The sequence below is a fragment of the Penicillium waksmanii genome (assembly GCF_028829765.1).
Source record: "Penicillium waksmanii strain IBT 27052 chromosome Unknown utg000005l:1.0-5232799.0:1.0-5237142.0, whole genome shotgun sequence".
In the NCBI taxonomy this organism is placed as follows: Eukaryota; Fungi; Ascomycota; class Eurotiomycetes; order Eurotiales; family Aspergillaceae; genus Penicillium; species Penicillium waksmanii.
This window is the reverse complement of record NW_026643252.1, coordinates 2,709,819-2,727,724: the sequence shown is the minus strand read 5'-3', so window position 1 is coordinate 2,727,724 and position 17,906 is coordinate 2,709,819. Positions and strand designations below refer to the sequence as shown.

The 17,906-nt window shown below is 50.6% G+C and overlaps 7 protein-coding genes across 7 annotated transcripts; 4 read left to right on the top strand and 3 right to left on the bottom strand.

Annotated features, from left to right (window-relative positions):
- Positions 1-303: 303 nt before the first annotated feature.
- Positions 304-1,131, bottom strand: N7481_005914 (DNA replication protein PSF1; the record flags this gene model as incomplete). The annotated part of the gene is made up of 3 exons (XM_057265133.1): positions 304-397; positions 459-976; positions 1,048-1,131. The coding sequence occupies 3 exons, from the start codon at positions 1,129-1,131 to the stop codon at positions 304-306; spliced, it is 696 nt and encodes a 231-aa protein (XP_057122853.1).
- A 366-nt stretch (positions 1,132-1,497) lies between these two features.
- Positions 1,498-2,657, bottom strand: N7481_005913 (isopenicillin N synthase family dioxygenase; the record flags this gene model as incomplete). The annotated part of the gene is made up of 3 exons (XM_057265132.1): positions 1,498-1,727; positions 1,783-2,221; positions 2,307-2,657. The coding sequence occupies 3 exons, from the start codon at positions 2,655-2,657 to the stop codon at positions 1,498-1,500; spliced, it is 1,020 nt and encodes a 339-aa protein (XP_057122852.1).
- Positions 2,658-3,422: 765 nt separating this feature from the next.
- Positions 3,423-4,193, top strand: N7481_005912 (uncharacterized protein; the record flags this gene model as incomplete). Its single annotated transcript, XM_057265131.1, has 1 exon — positions 3,423-4,193. One exon carries the CDS (start codon positions 3,423-3,425, stop codon positions 4,191-4,193), a length of 771 nt encoding a protein of 256 aa, XP_057122851.1.
- A 619-nt stretch (positions 4,194-4,812) lies between these two features.
- N7481_005911 (uncharacterized protein) lies at positions 4,813-5,223 on the bottom strand (the record flags this gene model as incomplete). Its single annotated transcript, XM_057265130.1, has 1 exon — positions 4,813-5,223. The coding sequence occupies one exon, from the start codon at positions 5,221-5,223 to the stop codon at positions 4,813-4,815; it is 411 nt and encodes a 136-aa protein (XP_057122850.1).
- Positions 5,224-7,597: 2,374 nt separating this feature from the next.
- Positions 7,598-8,683, top strand: N7481_005910 (uncharacterized protein; the record flags this gene model as incomplete). Its single annotated transcript, XM_057265129.1, has 1 exon — positions 7,598-8,683. The coding sequence occupies one exon, from the start codon at positions 7,598-7,600 to the stop codon at positions 8,681-8,683; it is 1,086 nt and encodes a 361-aa protein (XP_057122849.1).
- Positions 8,684-9,808: 1,125 nt separating this feature from the next.
- On the top strand, positions 9,809-11,218 carry N7481_005909 (Rcd1-like cell differentiation family protein; the record flags this gene model as incomplete). The annotated part of the gene is made up of 4 exons (XM_057265128.1): positions 9,809-10,319; positions 10,391-10,546; positions 10,613-10,988; positions 11,044-11,218. 4 exons carry the CDS (start codon positions 9,809-9,811, stop codon positions 11,216-11,218), a joined length of 1,218 nt encoding a protein of 405 aa, XP_057122848.1.
- Positions 11,219-12,251: 1,033 nt separating this feature from the next.
- N7481_005908 (putative PHD finger domain protein) lies at positions 12,252-15,134 on the top strand (the record flags this gene model as incomplete). Its single annotated transcript, XM_057265127.1, has 5 exons — positions 12,252-12,425; positions 12,561-12,658; positions 12,716-12,935; positions 13,000-13,827; positions 13,884-15,134. The coding sequence occupies 5 exons, from the start codon at positions 12,252-12,254 to the stop codon at positions 15,132-15,134; spliced, it is 2,571 nt and encodes an 856-aa protein (XP_057122847.1).
- Positions 15,135-17,906: the final 2,772 nt, after the last annotated feature.

Genomic DNA, 17,906 nt, shown 5'->3' with positions numbered 1-17,906 from the left:
TTATCTCATCATTCCATTTGTCTGCATGAATTATTCTACCCGAGTCATGAACAAATGACAAGGTACACTCCATAGTAAATAAGGGCCGAGATCGGTCTTCTCCGCAGTAGATTGCCTTGGCCAAGCCACCACTGATTCATGCTCGACATGCTCGACATGCTCGACATGCTCGACAAAAAAAAATCAAATCAAATCATAATGCATCACATTCAATATTTCAGCGCCATCCCATGGCGGGGTATCTCAAAGGTCCAAAGAACTCCTCCCGTCGTGCCACGCCATGCCACGCCCAGTTCCTCCAATCTAGGTCAATCGCTCGAGAAAGCCTTGCGCAATCAGCCTCTCAACATCTCCCTGGCGAACGTAGAGCTGACTATTCTTAGTCAAGTTGATCACCCTGTCATGAAGAATAAATCAGCCACTGGTTCACCGTAATACTGCCCACATATTCAACGTACCCGTATTCCGTCTGGATTTCCCCCGCATCCTTCAAGACGCGTACATCAATAAAAAGATCTCTTGGCGGTTCCAAGGTCCCCGTCAAATCGACATCCGTCCATTGTCCCTTATACGCCGCCAGCATATCGCCGTACTGACGAAAGTACTCTTCCTCCTCCGGACTGAGAGAGCTATGTCCGCCGACGCCCTGCATCTGGCCCCGGTCCTCGGAGGATTCACTCGGCTGCTGCTGTTCCAAGATATCCACTCCATTCCAGCAGAGCTCTTCCAATTTCTCCGTCCGCACACGGTGATACGCCAGGAGACAGCGTTTATTCCGGCGCATGCACAGATGGTCCACGAGCAGCGCACAAGCAACAGCCGGGTCCGCGGAGGGATTGAAGGCACCATCAAAGGGGTCGAGGAGACGGGCTACATCTCGGTCTAGGTCGCGCACTTCGCGAGTCACGGCGCGGACGATTTCGGTTTGGTAGGGCGGGAGATGAGCGAGGGCTTGGGTGCGCTTCGCATGTTGGACCTGGGTCACGTTAGTTTAGCTCCATGGGCTCTGGAAATTCCCTTTTCCTTGCGGGATTCCTCGCCACGTACCAATTTGTTGCCCAATTCGCCGTACATGGTGGCCACGCGATCAGGGTCGCAGAGATGAGGGACGCGCGCTCGTCGTGGATCCATCGCGCCCGGACGCCAAGTGGTCTTAGTAAGTGGGGTGGGGATCGACAGGAATGAGGTATATGAGACAGGTGGGATTCTGCAGGCAAGGAATGGACAGTAGAGAAATAAGGTGTTGTGAGAGAAAAAACGAGAACAATATGAATATGAATTCAGTAGAGATGATGGAATGAAGCATGAAGAGTGGGTGATGGAGAGGGAAGGTGCTAGTCTACGGCCAACTTGGTTATAGTGGGAGAAAGGTATCTCCAAAGGATAGACATACTACTAGTCACGGTACTACTACTAGTAGTACTCATTGATATTTTAGAAATTGAATGGTAGACTCATAACAACTTGAAGGGAATAAATTGACTATCGTAATTCTTGTTAATACTGCATGGACGCACGCATCTGATTATAACCAGCCTGTGTGATCGGCTCATACTTGGCCGGCTCATCAGTCCCCATACAAGATGGTATGCACGCGATCGTAGAATCAGGATCCGGCGCCAGGAAATACGGAATGGAAAAGCGTCTACGAGTCATGCGTTGTTCGCCTTCGAACCGATCCGATAGAGGCGGTAGAGTAACACGATGGCTAGTCGATCGTAGATGATCTAAACTCGTTAGTACGCAATGACAATGACCGAAAAGACAACACAGCCCACGAACCATTGCTCCATCTCTGCAGCAGGTCGCCAACGTTCATGACAATGGCATTTGTGATGGGCGTCGCGGGAACAAACTTGCCAGGACTCGTCACGTCCTCGACTTCCAGTCCGCCGCAGTCATCCTGGAAGAGTAGGGTGATCGAGCTCCAGTCTGTATGCGCAGGACAACGCGCTGCTCGTTCATTCTCTAATGCTTCGGCTGGAACTGGAGGATAGTTGAGCAGGCGTAGTTGGTTGTTATGCCCCGAGTGTTTCTCCAAAAGATAGTTCTCATCTTCCAGTCCCAGACCGATAGCGAGAGCGCGCAATATCTCGCCTCCAGCGACAAAGCATTCCCAATAAAACCGTGACATGAATTCACGGAAACCTGGGAGCACTTCGTCTGGAATCCACTGGTTGGGCTGCGACGAATTCTGGTCGCTGCCAATGTCATAGCTCTCCTGCTGGCAGTCAGCGGGAGGTTGCATGCAATGCCAGATCTTCTCGTATCTTGTTGAGCAAATCTTCTATTGCTATTCAATTCACCTTGACATCGGGTATCTCTCTCAACTGCTGGGCTCGTTCCTGGTCATTGGTCGTACTCATTGCCTGCGAGACTTTCTCCAGCCCGGGCCAGGAATAGCCTCTGTGAACAGCCCATCCCTCTGGATGAGGTGCCTTGAGCTTGTCCTCTTGAGGTAAATCAAAGAAAAGCCGAGACCATAAGAAGGCCTCGTCGACAAGGTGGTCTGGCACAGGGTGATTGACGATATACACGAACCCCACCTTCTTACAAGCAGCGACGATGTCCTGAGCGATTTGCAGACGACTTGACCCGCCAGAGGTCCACTTGGCAAAATCCACGACAGGGATCACCGAGTCAGAGGTCGAGGTCATCGTTGGTGGATACGAGTATTCAGGCTGCTTCGATAGGAGAGAAGAAAGACTGCGTTGCTGGTGCGGCGTGTAGAGAGGGAATTGTTGCCCATGCAGTCGGTGAGACAGACAACTCTCGTCTCACCAGCAAAACGGAATGCCTTAGGTAGAGATGGAGATGCCCAATGGGAGGGGATTTCGTGAGACAAGCCCGATCAGTTGATAACGAGTCAAGATTGCCATTGTTTTCCAGGATCAGTACTCCGTATGGAGTTACTAAAGAAATTGTGCCACATTAATATCGAATCTGCGATGGCTGGAAGGCTGGGCCTGGTTGGGCATCGTGCGACTGGTGGTGAGTGGTGAGTGGTGACTGGTTGCTGTGGCAGGATGGCGCCCGGTGGAGAAGGAGAATCGGCTGTACCTACATCATCCCCATCCATCCCAGACACCGACCTCTGTCATTTTTTTGGCTTGGTTTGCTTCTCGAAGACCTCACCTCTGGCTTTGTCGGTACGATACCCTAATTCCATGAGCTCATTGGATGAGCTTGTCTCTCTCTGCGCGCCGTTTCCTCATGCTAATCTTACTTGTTTAGGTAGTCTGTTGACATCCCCTCCACCGACACTCTCGATAAGCCCTCACTCTCACCTCACAGCTACCCTACCTTCCTCACCTCCCAACAATGCAATTTGGCACCGATTGAACCAAGCAGAAAGACATTCGAAGCATCGATCTCAAATCGCCCGGTCGCACCCCTCCAAATTTCCCTCTCAGATCACAAGAATGCGGGCGTCATGGTGGATCGGCATCTGGGCCACACTCATACCCACGGTCGTCTTATCGGTAGAAACAGAGCCCTTCTCGTCCCCGGAACAAGGGAAGTCCAACAAGAGAGCCCTCGAGGTACTCCGACTGCTGAGGCGAGATGACGATAATTGTCCCAGCGGCTACAACCCATGCTCGAGTCTGGGCAACTCAGATGCCTGCTGTAAGAGCGGGTCACGCTGCACAACAGACGCCGCGGACAACATCGCTTGCTGTCGAACGGGCGCAAGCTGCACGGGCAGTTTGACTGGAACATCTACCGGCACTGAGACAGGTAGTACTTTCATGTCCCCGCATGGTACTTCTGCCACTACGACAGCTACCGGCACGGCTGCCACGATAACCGATGGGACAATTGACGGGGCATACCCATTCGTCTACATACCTACGACCATCGGAAACGCAGAGAGCTGCTCTTCATACTACTCCCAGTGTCAGTCAGAATATACCCAGTGCACAGGAAACCTAATGGGTCGTTACGGAGTAACGGTTGGAGGAAATGGCGGAGGAGTAACTGTGGAGGCAATCACTGGAGCCGCACAAGCGACCTCGATTTGCTCCAGCCTGAGCTCAAAGGCCTGTCATGGTCTTCAGATACAAAACTGCGCGACGGCCGCGACGGAGACTGGGCGCGATACCAGTGGAAATGCAGCCAACCCACGTCGGGCATCCAGTTTGCACGACCTGGCGTTTGGCTTTGCTGTTGGAATTGCGGGAATGTTTATTTGATGTGATATGACTTTTGACGGATTACTGGATATGTTTACTAGACCCGTCCCTCTTTTGATGTACATTTTATCGCTGATTGATGACCCCCTCGAGTCTGGATACATAGTTGGAATTACTGTGAATGAACTCTATGAATATGTTTTCGAACAAGGCTCGTTTAAAACTTGACCGTTTTCTTGGCTCCCCGGGATGGATTCGGAGCATTTTGGGTGTTCGACTGTTTGGCTGCTATTGGTCGCTTTTCTCAAGGTATTCTAAGTTTGGATACTTGCTTTGGCATGACAGCTATGCTGGCTGCATGCAGGTGTTGCAAAGAGTGACATGGAACTGTGGACACCATTTGATTCGCATGGAGCTCAGCAGCCACTCGGCTCACGATTGATGTAGCTACTGGTACCTACGTAGGAAGGTAATTAATGTAGATTCTGCTTGGAACGCATGTATACAGTAGTATAAAAGCTGGTTAAAACTATAGCAAAAAAACCATCCTGACTACAAACATGTACTAGTAGAACCATAACAACGAAAGCACGGATGACACCCCGAAAACTAACCCTCATCATCTTTATTGCATACCATCAAGAACGAACTTGAGCAAGATAGATTAGTCTCCACCTCCTCATCCCCCACCATCACCACCACCGCCGCCGCCTCCGCCCCCACCATCGCCTCCTCCACTTCCGCCACCACCTCCACTGCAACCACCACCTGAATCACCACCGTAAGAACCTCCGCCAGAGTCACCACCACTATAGTATCCACCTCCACCGGCGGAGCCCCCAGAATAACCATTGTTTCGATATGACCGATTATATGAGGATGTCGGTGGCGAAATAGCTTTATATGCGGGTGTGGCTTTTGCGGTGCCAGTGGAACTTTGTTGTTTCACGCTTTCTTGAAAGCGTCGCCGATCTGCCTCCTCTTCTTCCTGAAGCTTGAGTCGCTTTTCACCTTCCTCCCTCATGCGTCGGTCTTCTTCAGCCCTGGCAGCGGCCTTCTTCTTCTTGGAGGAAAATCCGAAGCAGCCCATGTTGAGTCTGTATAGGATGTTAAGCCTTGAATATGGTATTGATCCCAGGTTTCACTTGTTCTAACTTTGAGTCAACGCTAGGTTGCAGCAAATATGATGTGTTGTACTTTCAGTGTGATGATCGAGTCTGTGATTTTGATACAGGAGTTGGAAACAGTAGTCTGGTACGAAGTATATATACTATATCTTCCTACTAGGCACCTGGGCACTCCTTGTCTTGGAGTTCATTATCTTGGACCCCAACCCGCTTGGAACCGAGGGACATAACTTGAATCCATGCCCAGGTGAATATTCCCCTTTTGCCCGGACGGGGCTATGTTGGACCCGTGACTGGTTCATTGTATACAATGGATCTAGGAACGATTTCCTTGGCGCTTATTTTTTGAATATGCCTGGGGCGGCACTCGTTTAGATTTCCTCCTTATCGTTAAGCCGACGGTGCCCGGGTGGATCCTCGTATGGACAAAGTGAGGCTCACGCGGGCTATGCTGTCATATTTGATCGTGACGAACCGCCTTCTATTTCCCAGTTGCTTTGATTGGTGAATAATGGAAATGTAGCCCACATGTTCATATCATCTATAGGTACCCACAGAGAATATCCCTAATAGTATCCTGCTTAGACCAACTTAGACACTTACCGATGCTGTTGTCGTTGCCTGTTGGATGTCAGGGCCAGTTCGGGCAATCAACTAGTGAACCTCGAGCTAACCGCTCGCTTTTCTTACTAACCGCCCTAGCAGTTAATTTTCTGTTGGAATATTGAATCGATGCTATTCCGTCCAGAGAAGATCCGTTGTTAATCGACTTATTTAAAGGCATTCGAGGACCGTGTAGATAATGGTTAGCTTAGACCAGGCTTAATCCCTAGATTACGGGTTTGACTTGATTTGATATGATCAATTGTTCGTGTATTCAAATTTATTATCCACTTCCACCTGGTTATTTTTTGGATATTACTCCGATACGTTGAACGGTAAGGGATATTTATTAGCTGCTCCTACTTACATTGCGTTGCTCGTGATAATCAAATACAAGTCAGACTTGCCGTCATAGTCTCCGGCTCGTATTAGTCCCTGGCGGAGTCTGCCTCTGGAGATTGAAGGCTGTGCACTAGCAAAGCATCATAAAACCAGCGGAGCCGGCTTAAAGCGCCACAATATAGTCTAAGTGCTACTAGTACCAGTACATGATGCAATGCGATCGATGATGCTATTGCTTACTAGGGGAGCTAGGCGTGGCGCCATCATATCCGTATCCCCATCGACAAGTAGTTACCTCTTGGTGGTACATAGTATCCCTGCGTAGCCAGAGTAGATCCACAATAAGACTCGAATGAAGACTGTCTATGAGAAGTGCCGGTTTCAGGTCATTCAAAGAACTTTCCAACCCTTTCGCGAGGAGAGATAGAGTGGTAGGGTAGATTTCGACTTGAGGTGCATGGATTTGACCCGCATGCTGGTAAGGACGCGCACCATGAGTCGTATTTCTTTTTTGAGTCAAGTCAAAGCGATGAGAGTGAATCAGACCGCTTGACCGCTTGACCGACGATCGGCATAATTAGGTCCAAGTGGGTTGTGCAGTGCACTAGTTATGAGTCAAAATGTTCTTAGTCTATCTCAACAGCTTGGGCAGCGAGGGAGGACGGTGAGTGAGACCAACAGTCAGAATTGTTCCGAGGAAGTCCCGCCGGCTAAAGGGGGATGGCCAATGCAGACAGAGATACGAGTACCCTACCCTATGTAGGGTACAACCCAATGCGATGCGGATGAGATGCGGGGCGGATTGGACTGGCTGGACTGGAGGTACTCCGTGCTCCGTACCTGTATGCAATGTTAATCGCTTCGCGGCCTGACAGGACCATCAACCAAGGAACAATGAGGGTTGGAAGCTTAAAAAAGTAAAAGTCAAAGACAATAACGGTTTCAATCTGAAACCCAGCCCCCTCTCAACCTGTTTAGTGGAGGGGCGGGTTGATGTAAAGTCGCAAAAAATCGGGTGGTTGGGTTGACGACGGGAGGCTGGGGATGTACTTGCAAGTCCACCACCACCACTTCCACTTCCACGTCCTTTCTCCCTCCCCCCCATTTCCTTTCCCTCTCTCTCTTCTGTCCTCGATTACCTTCCCTCACTCGCTTTGGGTTTATTCTTCGAAAATCCGCAACCTCTACGCTACTCCCAGGGAGTGACGATCTATCGACTCCCATAGATCGAGTATACAACACACCCAACACCCTCCACCCCAACATTACTTAGCCGAGCATTCCTTGTCAACAACGTGTGAATCCAGTTTCGATCGTCAAAAGAACATTCCCCGAAAATCGTCACTGGGCAGCCCTCCCAGTATTGCCGGGGTTTGACGCTCCTCGTTTACGATGCGGCCTTTCTTCTCCATTCCAGTGGTCCCGTCACTGGTCGTCTTACTCAACCTTACATCGATTGTCTTCGCAACCCCACTGTCACTAGAGAACGTCGAAGAAAGCGAACTTGAGAAGCGGTCATGCTCGAATCCCTGTGGCTTTTATTCTCAGCTTTGTTGCGCCACTGGCGAGACTTGCACCACAACAAGCGGAAATCAGGCAAAGTGCGTCTCGGGCTCCTCTGGTTCAGGCGGCGAATGGGAATACTATACAACAACATACATCGTGACCGAAACCGATCAATCTACCATCACATCAGTCTGGAGCAGCCGTGCCGCCGCCGCGACTACCTCATCAGGAACTTGCAGAATAGACCTGGGCGAGACTAAGTGCGGCAGCACTTGCTGCGACGCAGCCCAGGAGTGTTCAAATGGTGAGTGTATTGCAGAAAGCTCTTCGGCAGCAGTGGCTACTGGCACAGAAGCTACTGGAGAGGCCACGCCTGGCGTCCGAGGAACTAGCGTATCTACTGCGACGGAGACCTCAGAACCCACCACCACCGAAGCATTCACCGCGCCAGTGGGAACAAATGGCGCCGATTTGATCGGAGCCAAGGCAGCGGGAGATAAAGGAGGATTGAGTGGTGGAGCTATTGCGGGTATCGTCATCGGCACAATTGCAGGTATTGTTCTGCTGCTCCTTTTGTGCGGTTGCCTGTGCTTTAAGGGTGCTCTCGATGGCCTTCTTGCGGCTCTTGGTATTCGCAAGCGCCGCAGAAACGATACCACTGTCGTCGAAGAACGCTACTCTCATCACTCCGGCAGTCGACCTCGACCTCGACCTTCGGGTGGCAGGACCTGGTTTGGTACCCGACCCCCAGCAGCCTCCGATAGTGAGCTCAGCGAGAAGAAGAAGTCCAAATGGAGCGGCTGGGGTACGGTTGCTATTGTCCTTGGAGCGCTTGCTCTGTGTCTGGGACTGAAGAGACACAAGGACCAGGAGCATGATGATGATCGGTCCTCTTACACCTACCCAAGCTCCTATTATTACTCGGATACATACACATACTCTGGCAGTAAGTTCTCGAGCCTTGAGGATTGAAGAAGAGACAATACTAACATGCTTCTTTCACAGGCAGCGAAAGTTCTGACAGACGAACTCGACGGAGCCGACGATCTCGCGGGACCTCCCGTCGCTCATGATGCAGGCTAATCCTTTGGATTCCTGACGCTGGTCTCACGAAAGCAGCAACAGTCCTCGCGGCAATTCGATTGACCAGAATTTCTTACGCATTTCCTGGCGCTATTTCTAGTTAATGACTTATTTACGACTACGACATTTTTGATGGTTTGATGTATTCTTTTCTTAGGTTTATTTTGGGGGAATGAAGATATGTCTCTTTCAATGTTGATATGAGAGTTTGATGCCTCGATCTAATGGCTTTTTTTTGATGATTTCAAAGCATGGTGGTGTACATATGAAGATATGAGAGCCAGATACGAGCTAAAATATATGAAGAATGACTCAGATAATGAATGTGATTTCCCATAAATATATTATTCAACTTAGTACGGAGCCTTACCTCTAGAGGACTCCGAGTCAGAACTCGATGTCTTGCTCACGAGCATATACCGAGGTCATCGATCTTTTCACATCTCACATGTCCACCAATTTAAGAAATAGTTGAACAAGCCTACCGGTCTGTAGACTACACCAGTCAATTGAGAAGCCAATGGTTGCACGAAAGCAACAAGCCGTGATTGGGGCTGGCCTTGCAGGTACAATATGCCCTGGCCGCAAGGACGACCCTTCCTCGGGTCGGCTGCACGGAGGATGTTCTGGTCAAGAATCACCAGGATCGACTCCAGATGAGAAAATTCATTACTATTTGATTTAATTCCCCGAAGAACACGGGCATTGCGCACGAACGAAGGTCACGGTCAAGGCTAAGGCGGCCAGGGCACACAAAGGCACAAAGGCTTAGTGGACTCTGCCGGCTCGATCCTCCCCGCCTTCGGACCCGAACTTCTCTCTTCTCCCTTCAGGCAACTCTTCCCATTCTCACAAATCATCCATGAATCGCACCCCGATTCAAGCTTGGTGACCCTTTATTTCCCTCAATTCATTCTGCGACATCTGAAACCTCCGCCGTGCCACCCAGTACGCTTCACCAAACCCGACCGTGGGAGCATTACGAGACCCCGAATCGAGTCATCACCGCTCGCCATGCTACAAGCGCAGAGCCAACACGTTTTTTCCCACCAGCAGCAGTACCCGCAGGCTGACCCCTCATGGCTGCAGCATCAACAACAACATCAGCAGCAACAGCAGCAGCAACAACAGCAGCAGCAACAACAGCAACAGCAGCAGCAGCAACAGCATCAAGCGCAGCCACACCCCCAGCACCAACAGCATGCCTCCTTGGTCGCTCAGCAGCACGCCCACGTCCAGGCCGCGGCAGCCGCGGCGCAGCAACAACACTATGGCCGCCTAGCAATGGGTGGTAATGGAACCGCAAACCCCGCGCAGGGTGCTGGAGGTGCCTCTGGAATAGGCGGAGAGGGTTTGGCGAATGCGGTCTCCGTCATGGATGGTGGGATCAGCGAGGAGAACCGCAAGGTCTTCATCTGGGTCGCCGAGCTCCTTGACCCGGCTCGCAGAGAGGCTGCTCTAATGGAGCTGAGCAAGAAGCGTGAACAGGTTCCTGAGTTGGCCCTGGTGATTTGGCATTCCTTCGGTAAGAACCCCCCGTCGCATCGTGGGGGTGCCCGGCTTTGCCGACCGAGACTAACCATCGGCAACTTACAGGTGTCATGACTGCCCTGCTCCAGGAGATCATTTCCGTTTACCCCCTATTGAACCCCTCTCAGTTGACTGCTGCTGCATCAAATCGTGTCTGCAATGCGCTGGCGCTCTTGCAGTGTGTCGCATCTCACAACGAGACTCGGACGCTCTTCCTGAACGGTAACAACTGCCCCCAGAGCCTAATATTGCGACTTTCAAGCGCTAATTCACCTTCGCTATGTCTAGCCCATATCCCCCTATTCCTATACCCATTTCTCAACACGACCTCAAAATCGCGCCCGTTTGAATACCTGCGCCTCACCTCGCTGGGCGTTATCGGAGCGCTGGTCAAGAACGACTCGTCAGACGTGATCAACTTCCTCCTCACTACCGAAATTATCCCTCTCTGCCTTCGCATTATGGAGACTGGCTCGGAGCTGAGCAAGACCGTCGCAATTTTCATCGTTCAGAAGATACTCCTCGACGATATCGGTCTGGCATACATCTGCGCGACATACGAACGGTTCTACGCTGTGGGTACGGTCCTCAGTAACATGGTGACACAGTTGGTGGAGCAGCAAACGGTCCGACTTCTCAAGCATGTTGTGCGCTGTTTCCTTCGGTGAGTTCTATCCCTTGCCCTGCCAGCCTGCCCAATTCTCTAACGTCACGTATAGATTGAGCGACAACAGCCGAGCTCGTGAGGCATTGCGGCAATGTCTACCAGAGCCGCTCCGAGACGCCACATTTTCGTCTGTTCTGCGCGATGATGCAGCCACCAAGCGCTGCCTGGCCCAGCTTTTGATCAACTTGTCGGATAACGTTTCCGATGGAGCCCAGGCGGCCATGTAAAATACGAAAACGCATTTCTTTTCTTGCGGGATTACTCATTTTTCCACTTTATGATATGCATGGGCAGGTTTATGGCGAGTATCGGTCACAAAGGCGCAAAAGTTATCGGCAAGCATTTGATGGATTCGCACCCGGCCTTGGTCGTCATCATTCAACCACTGGTGTTGACGGCACCGAATTTATCATCTGTCTTCTCTTCATTCTATCTGGGTTTTATCGCAACATTTACATTGGAACAGTTTCCGGGACCTCGGTGATATTTCATGTCGATGGGAGGGGACTAATGTATTCCTATGTCCTATTTTTTCCAGCTGTGATTTTTTTCTTGCATCTTGTTTGCGAGAGACATGATTTTCAATTCTGCCTCCTCTCTTCGTTTTCCTGGGTTTCCGTGGCGCTCACCGTCGGTAGTGTGTGGGTTTCTGGTTGGCGCTGTCGTTTGCATTCTATCTTCGTCATCGACGACCTTCTATTGCTCTATGAGATAGACTCCTGAGCCAGATACCACGGTCCGGTCGTCAATGGTTTTATTTGTGCTTCTGCTTTCTGGGGTTCTTCTTTTTTCTTTTTCTTCATGTACATGTGTGCAAAAGTTTGTACTTTGCATGATGGGTTGGTTCGCTGTAACTACTAGGTGTTATAGTGCGTGCAATTATATTTCTATTGATCAAATCTGTGCCTACGAGACTTCCGCAGTGAACTGCATCGTTCCCCGATGAATAGACCCGTTTCTGGTTCTCACCTGGGCATAGTAAACGGTGACTCTGGATATCAATTCCACTCACCACTGGGGATCTACTCACGTGACCGTGACTGCCGTCACGACGCGCCGCCTCGATTTCCCGTCGCCTCCCACGCCAGGGAAAAAAAAGACGATATCGCGACCATCTCCACATTGACTATCGTTCTCGATCTCCATCCTTCAAATCGCAAATTTATACCCGCTGGGATCGTGTTCTGTCTACAAACTGCCCGCCCCTTTCCTGAATCCTCCTCTGATCACCCCCGGCCTTGACGGCCTCATCCCGCCGCAATGGTAACGCGAAAGCGCAGCCGCTCTGAGGCGGTCGCTACCACCGAGAAACAGCCTGTAGAGGAACTTGGGCTTCTCCAGCGCATTCGGAATAGCTGGGAGTTTGCTAGCCTCATGCAATACATCGCCATCTTTGGAGGCATCATGAAGATCGATAACGAGTTTGAAATCGAGGTATGTCCGATTAGTATCCTCAGAAGACCCGGAGATGTCGCGCATTATGTCGCTTTGATGGGGAAGATGGGGCTGTCTCACAAAAACCCTTGTGCAAAGTAATATGACCCTGACATCTCTTCTTCTGAATCACAGGACCTAGAGGACGAATGCCTGAAACCCGAACCTTCATACAAATTGCTTGAAATTGGATTGTGTCTTCTGAAGTGGATATCGTCGCATCGTGGACTCACGTATGTTGCATGGTACCACAATTAAAGTGGATGGTGGATGCTAACTCTACAATGCAGGTTCGACAACTTCGACGAGTATACTCGGCGTCAATACAATGCGAAGGCTTTGGACATGCCCAATCCCTTCGGACAAGATGACGTTCCCTTACGATTCCTCGATTTCGATGTTTTCCTGAAGCTGCGGGTTCTCCACCAGCTATCAGTGTGGACATTTTGGAACCAGGATCGTATCCGCGACAAGATGCCTGAGAAGAAGGAGAGTGAACAACTGCAGTGGGTGAGTGATTGACCGTTGATCAAAGAGATTTGCCTGCATGGAGAAAGGTGCTAATACCATCAAGCGCATCGAAGAATTTGGATGGGACCACGATGGCCGATCCTATTATGTCCTAGATGACAATCGCCTCTACCGTCGAACCGAACCTGCCATTCCTGCCCCTCAACGACCGAAGAAGAAACCGAAGAGCAGGTCCTCTCGCAAATCTCGTACTTCGAAACGCACGTCGACCGCTGCAGTGGAAGAAGGCTCCGACGAGGAGGGCCAAGGTCAGGATACCGACGGATCTACCTCCGAATATAAATGGGAATGTGTGGCTGTTACTCTCCCTGAGTACCAAGAGTTCATAGATACAATCCGCAAGAGCAAGGATGCCGATGAAAGACAGCTACGTGAACGTCTCGAGGAGCATGTCTTGCCAATCCTGGAGAAGGCAGAGGAGGCGCAGCAGCGCAAGCGACAGAAGCGTGAGAAGGAGCTTCACAACATGCAGCTTCTTGCAGGTGCCAAGCGATCCAGTCGTCTTGCTGCGAAGGAGGAGAAGGAACGATTCGACCGTGACGCTGTAGAGACCGCCCGAAAGCATGAAACTGCGCTTGCTGAAGCCCGCCGGGAACAGTCTCAAAAGCACCAATTGGAGGTTGAGCGACAGTCTCGTATGATGACTCGCGAGCAGCGCACTAAAGATCGTGAGCAGAAGCGGATTCTCCACCAAGAGGAGATGGATAAGCTCAAGATAGAAGAAGAGCGATTGGAGCGTGGCGAGGGTCGCATCTCTGCACGAAACCTCAAAGCTGAGCGCGACAAGATGCAGAAGAATTTGGCCGATCTAGTTCAAGAAGACGAGTGGGTCTTCGACTGCTCTGGCTGTGGAGTGTACGGGGAAAATCTGGTGAGTTGAAACCAAGGTTAGACAAAAGAAACGCGACAATCTAACATCTCGACTAGGATGATGGAAGCCATAGTGTCGCGTGCGAGAAATGCAATGTTTGGCAACACAGCAGTTGTCTTGGTATCTCTAAGGAGGATGCCGAGAAGGAAGATTTCCACTTTGTTTGCCGTGACTGCAAGCGCAGGGAGGAAGAAGCTAAGAAGCCCAAAATCGCCCCTTTGAAATTCAGACTCAGCGCATCGGCATCGCCGTCATCAGCTCCTCCCTCAGGAACAAAGCGCTCAGTAGAGGATGGCATTGTTCCCCCATCCCCTGTTAAGCAGACCCATGCCGCTCTATCCAGTGTTCAGAAGGGATTTTCAGCTGCCCAAGCTTCGACACAACCCCATCTTCCCCCGGTCCCTGCGCGAGCCCAGTACTATGTCCCTCCATCCCCGGAGCGCCGTCAATACCCTGCAAACCAATCATCTTTCCCATCTTCCAGTCCTTCTCGACCTTCTTTCTCCCCATCCAAAGGCATGGACGCCCCAGCATATCCCTCTATGAAACCGCTGCCTGGAGTTGCTCATAATGGTGTGTCTCTGCCACCCATGCAACCTGGGCCGCATCTTCCTTCATTTGGATCATTTCATTCTGCCCGTCCTTCGTCCTCCCACTCTGGCCACGGTGCCATCCAAAACCGACCATCTATGTCACCCACTCAAGGCAACCACGAAGTTGGTCCTTTAGCAGGATTCCCGCCTTCTCAGCAGCCGGCCAGTGGATCCGGTTCTTGGTCTCCTTTCCAGAACCAGAACCAGAGCTACACAACTCCCCGCCCCCAGTCTGGACATGGTGGTACATTTGCCATATCCAGCAACTATCCGTCATTTTCAGCTGCTGCAACTCCCAACGGCAACGGTAACGGCAACCACAACCATTCCTCGCCCCCTCACAGCTCACACGGCATCGGAATGTCTGGTATCAGCCCTACCAAGCAGTCTCCTCGTCCTCTCACCTCCGGCGCCATGGCAGGTGCCCCGATCCTTCCACCGTTCCACAGGTTAGACCCTAGCCCTAAACTTATGGGCCGCAGTTCGCCAGATGCCCCGATTCCACCACCTGTTAAGTGCATGACACCCGAGCAGGAGGAGCGCAGACAAAGGGAGAATGCCTCAATTAGGCACCACTATCCCTCTAATGGCCAGGCGCATCCAATGTCATCCCCATCTATCAACCGAATTCCTCCCTTGGGCCCTGCAGCAACCTCTCAATTGCCAGATCCAGTGCCATCTCCTAAACATGGGGATCAGGATTACCGGCAGTAACGGTGTGAAGGGATGCAAAAACGAAACGAAACGAATCTCGTCCCAAAAAGCGATGTATGCATAAATTCGGTCGAAAGCAGAGTAGTCTTGGGCCGGATTCTGTTCTGGTCGATTTCGACACTTCTAAGTGTCAATTTGCGGTTGAAAGAAGCGTCTGGCAGGAACCCCTGTAGCAATGCATGCTTTGACTAAAGTCCGTTTAACTTTTTGACACCGAAACCGTTGCGATTCTTATGGGCGAATAGCCATTATCCGGAGTCATTACCCCCGTGGAGCCGATCGATCGATCGATCATTTCGACTTCATGTTACTGGAGAATGGGACTATGGTCGTGTTCGCCATCATTTCGTTTGTCTTTAAACAATTGTGCGACTATTAAGAAGCTCGATCCATATCACGACGGCGATTCGAGACACGTCGCCGATGTCGAGATAGGAGACTCTTCCTTGACTTTTACATGTTATCGTTTGCAGGATACCTGGGATTTCTGGCCTGACCGGCGTTTGTTTCTTCTTCTATTTTCTACTTCCTTTTCTTCCTTTTTTTTTGGTTCAACAGATGCATTAAGATGGTTGGGAAATTGGGCGTTTTCAGATGGCCCCGGAGGCGGTATTTGACGGTCTGCGTAGCTGAGATCTAGGCATTTGTATTCTAATAGAAGTTTCCATTCCCGTGTGTTTTCTCATGCTCACCGTAAAATGACTATAGTAACTCTTGAGTAGGACTGTCGTTGATGTCTCCTGCCAAGGAGTACTACTAGTAGTATAGTATGGATTTCCTATTCGGGTTGAGTGACGAGTACGACTTACGTATTGCTGGTACCAGCGTGTAATGTCGATAGTACCTATGGCAATCCAGGCCGTTAGGGTGACAGGAAACGAAAAAAAAGCGCGAATACTAGTGGTTCAATGTCTCATCTCCGACGATCAAATCGAAGCGATATTGTTTTTTTATTCGCCACCGGCTCTCGGAATCAATCGCCGTCGAGCTAATCATGCACGACCATATGATATCACGCCCCTAAAAGCCTCACTTCCTATCACAGTGGATCCTCGGTGCAGCCGGCACGGCATATTTACTTCGTACTACTCCGTATGTAGCTACGGAGTACAACATACTACATCGGAAGAGCCAAAAAAACGGCCGGCCTCATTTCAGGATCGAGATCCACTTGGCAGATAGACTAGTTGGCGACGGCGTGGATTGGTGTGGATAACTCACACGGGTCGTTTGGGGGCCTACCGGATGGTTTCGGCGCAGTTAGGGAACTAGGAACTAGGGCGATCGACCGGCGCGAACTAGCTAAACGCAAGAGATGGATCTACGGAATACTGTAATTTAACTAAGGAGCGCGCGCGCGATCTACAGTGCACTTGGCCCGAGCTGTGGTGGCCCCCCTTCTTTGGGGGCTAATACTCCTAGGTACGTTGGTACAAGGGACTTGGAGACAGGACTTTTGTGTGTACATTCGCTGTAGTATTTACCATGGGGCCTCGAGGTCATCGGCCTACCTAAGGGTACTCGTCGTCTTGTCCGGGGTTCACCAATATCTTCGTACTACGTTAGGTTTGAGAGACCTGTCTATATCCGTAGAAGGAACACGACTCATGATAACTTTATTCGAGGGGAAAGCCTATTCGAGTGATATCCGATTCGGAGAGATATAGCTGGTCCGGCACGAAGATACCCCGATGCTCCGCGGAGGATCGGAGGATCGCTGGGTGGATCTCATCTCGATCCACCACGCTTCCTATTCGATATATTTGCCATGAGGAAGCCCTGGTGGCTATCACATCCATAGACCCCCCCGTAAATTGAGTCTAGGTTAGTGTGAACTGGTACTTTTGTCATCCACAACCCGATCGATTTACTCAGCTAAACAAATACAGGAGAGATTTAAAAAAAGAAGCGAATCAGGGATTTGGCTTGCCACTCAACTATCATGATTGACGAGTTCTTGCCCTAAGGTTACTAGAGATGGGTGGGTGCACATATCTTGATGTATGTATCGAGTACATCATATCGACGCCCCAGAAAATGAAGGTTTGACAGATCGTGGGATCAGCACGGTCCTTTACTAGTTGCAGCTAGTCAGTCATCAAGCTGTCCCGCCCCCCCTATTTCTCTCTCTCTCTCTCCTGTATAGAGTTTCGAAAACCGTTTAAGACGATCAGACCTTACCTTACCTTCCCGTCCCCTTCCCTTTCCCTTAAACACCGGACTCCACACACTCCACTCCGCGCTCCTCTCATGTAACTCATCTTGATCGGTGGGTGCGGCCATGATGCCCGTCCACTTATGAGGTTCCAGGGCGCGTGCGCTGCCACGGGAAGATCATGTTCAAGGTATTGGTTGACGCAATGACTGTGCTCAACTCAAATCCACACACGCTATTTTTCCTTACCAAGAAAGTAAAGGCGTTGAGCTCTGTGCCCGACGCATCTAGCCACGCGACTAACCCCCACTAAATGCGCCTACTAGTCTGATGTTGGGCGGCAAACGGTAGGATATGGCAAGGGGGTAAAAAAAAGTTTTTGTCACGCTCCCAGCACCAGCCGCAGCAGGACCCTCATCAGGAACTTCATATGGACTAGTTTGGCGAACTATCACAGGATGTGGATTAGGGACAATCGCATTCACTTTTTGTTGCTTAGTTGAAGCTACTGTCAGGCTCCTGCCTTTTGTAGAATACGAGTGAGAGTACGAGGAACTGAAGTATACCCAAACTACAAGGTCTTTACTCTGTATTTGGACTTCACTATGCCGTATACT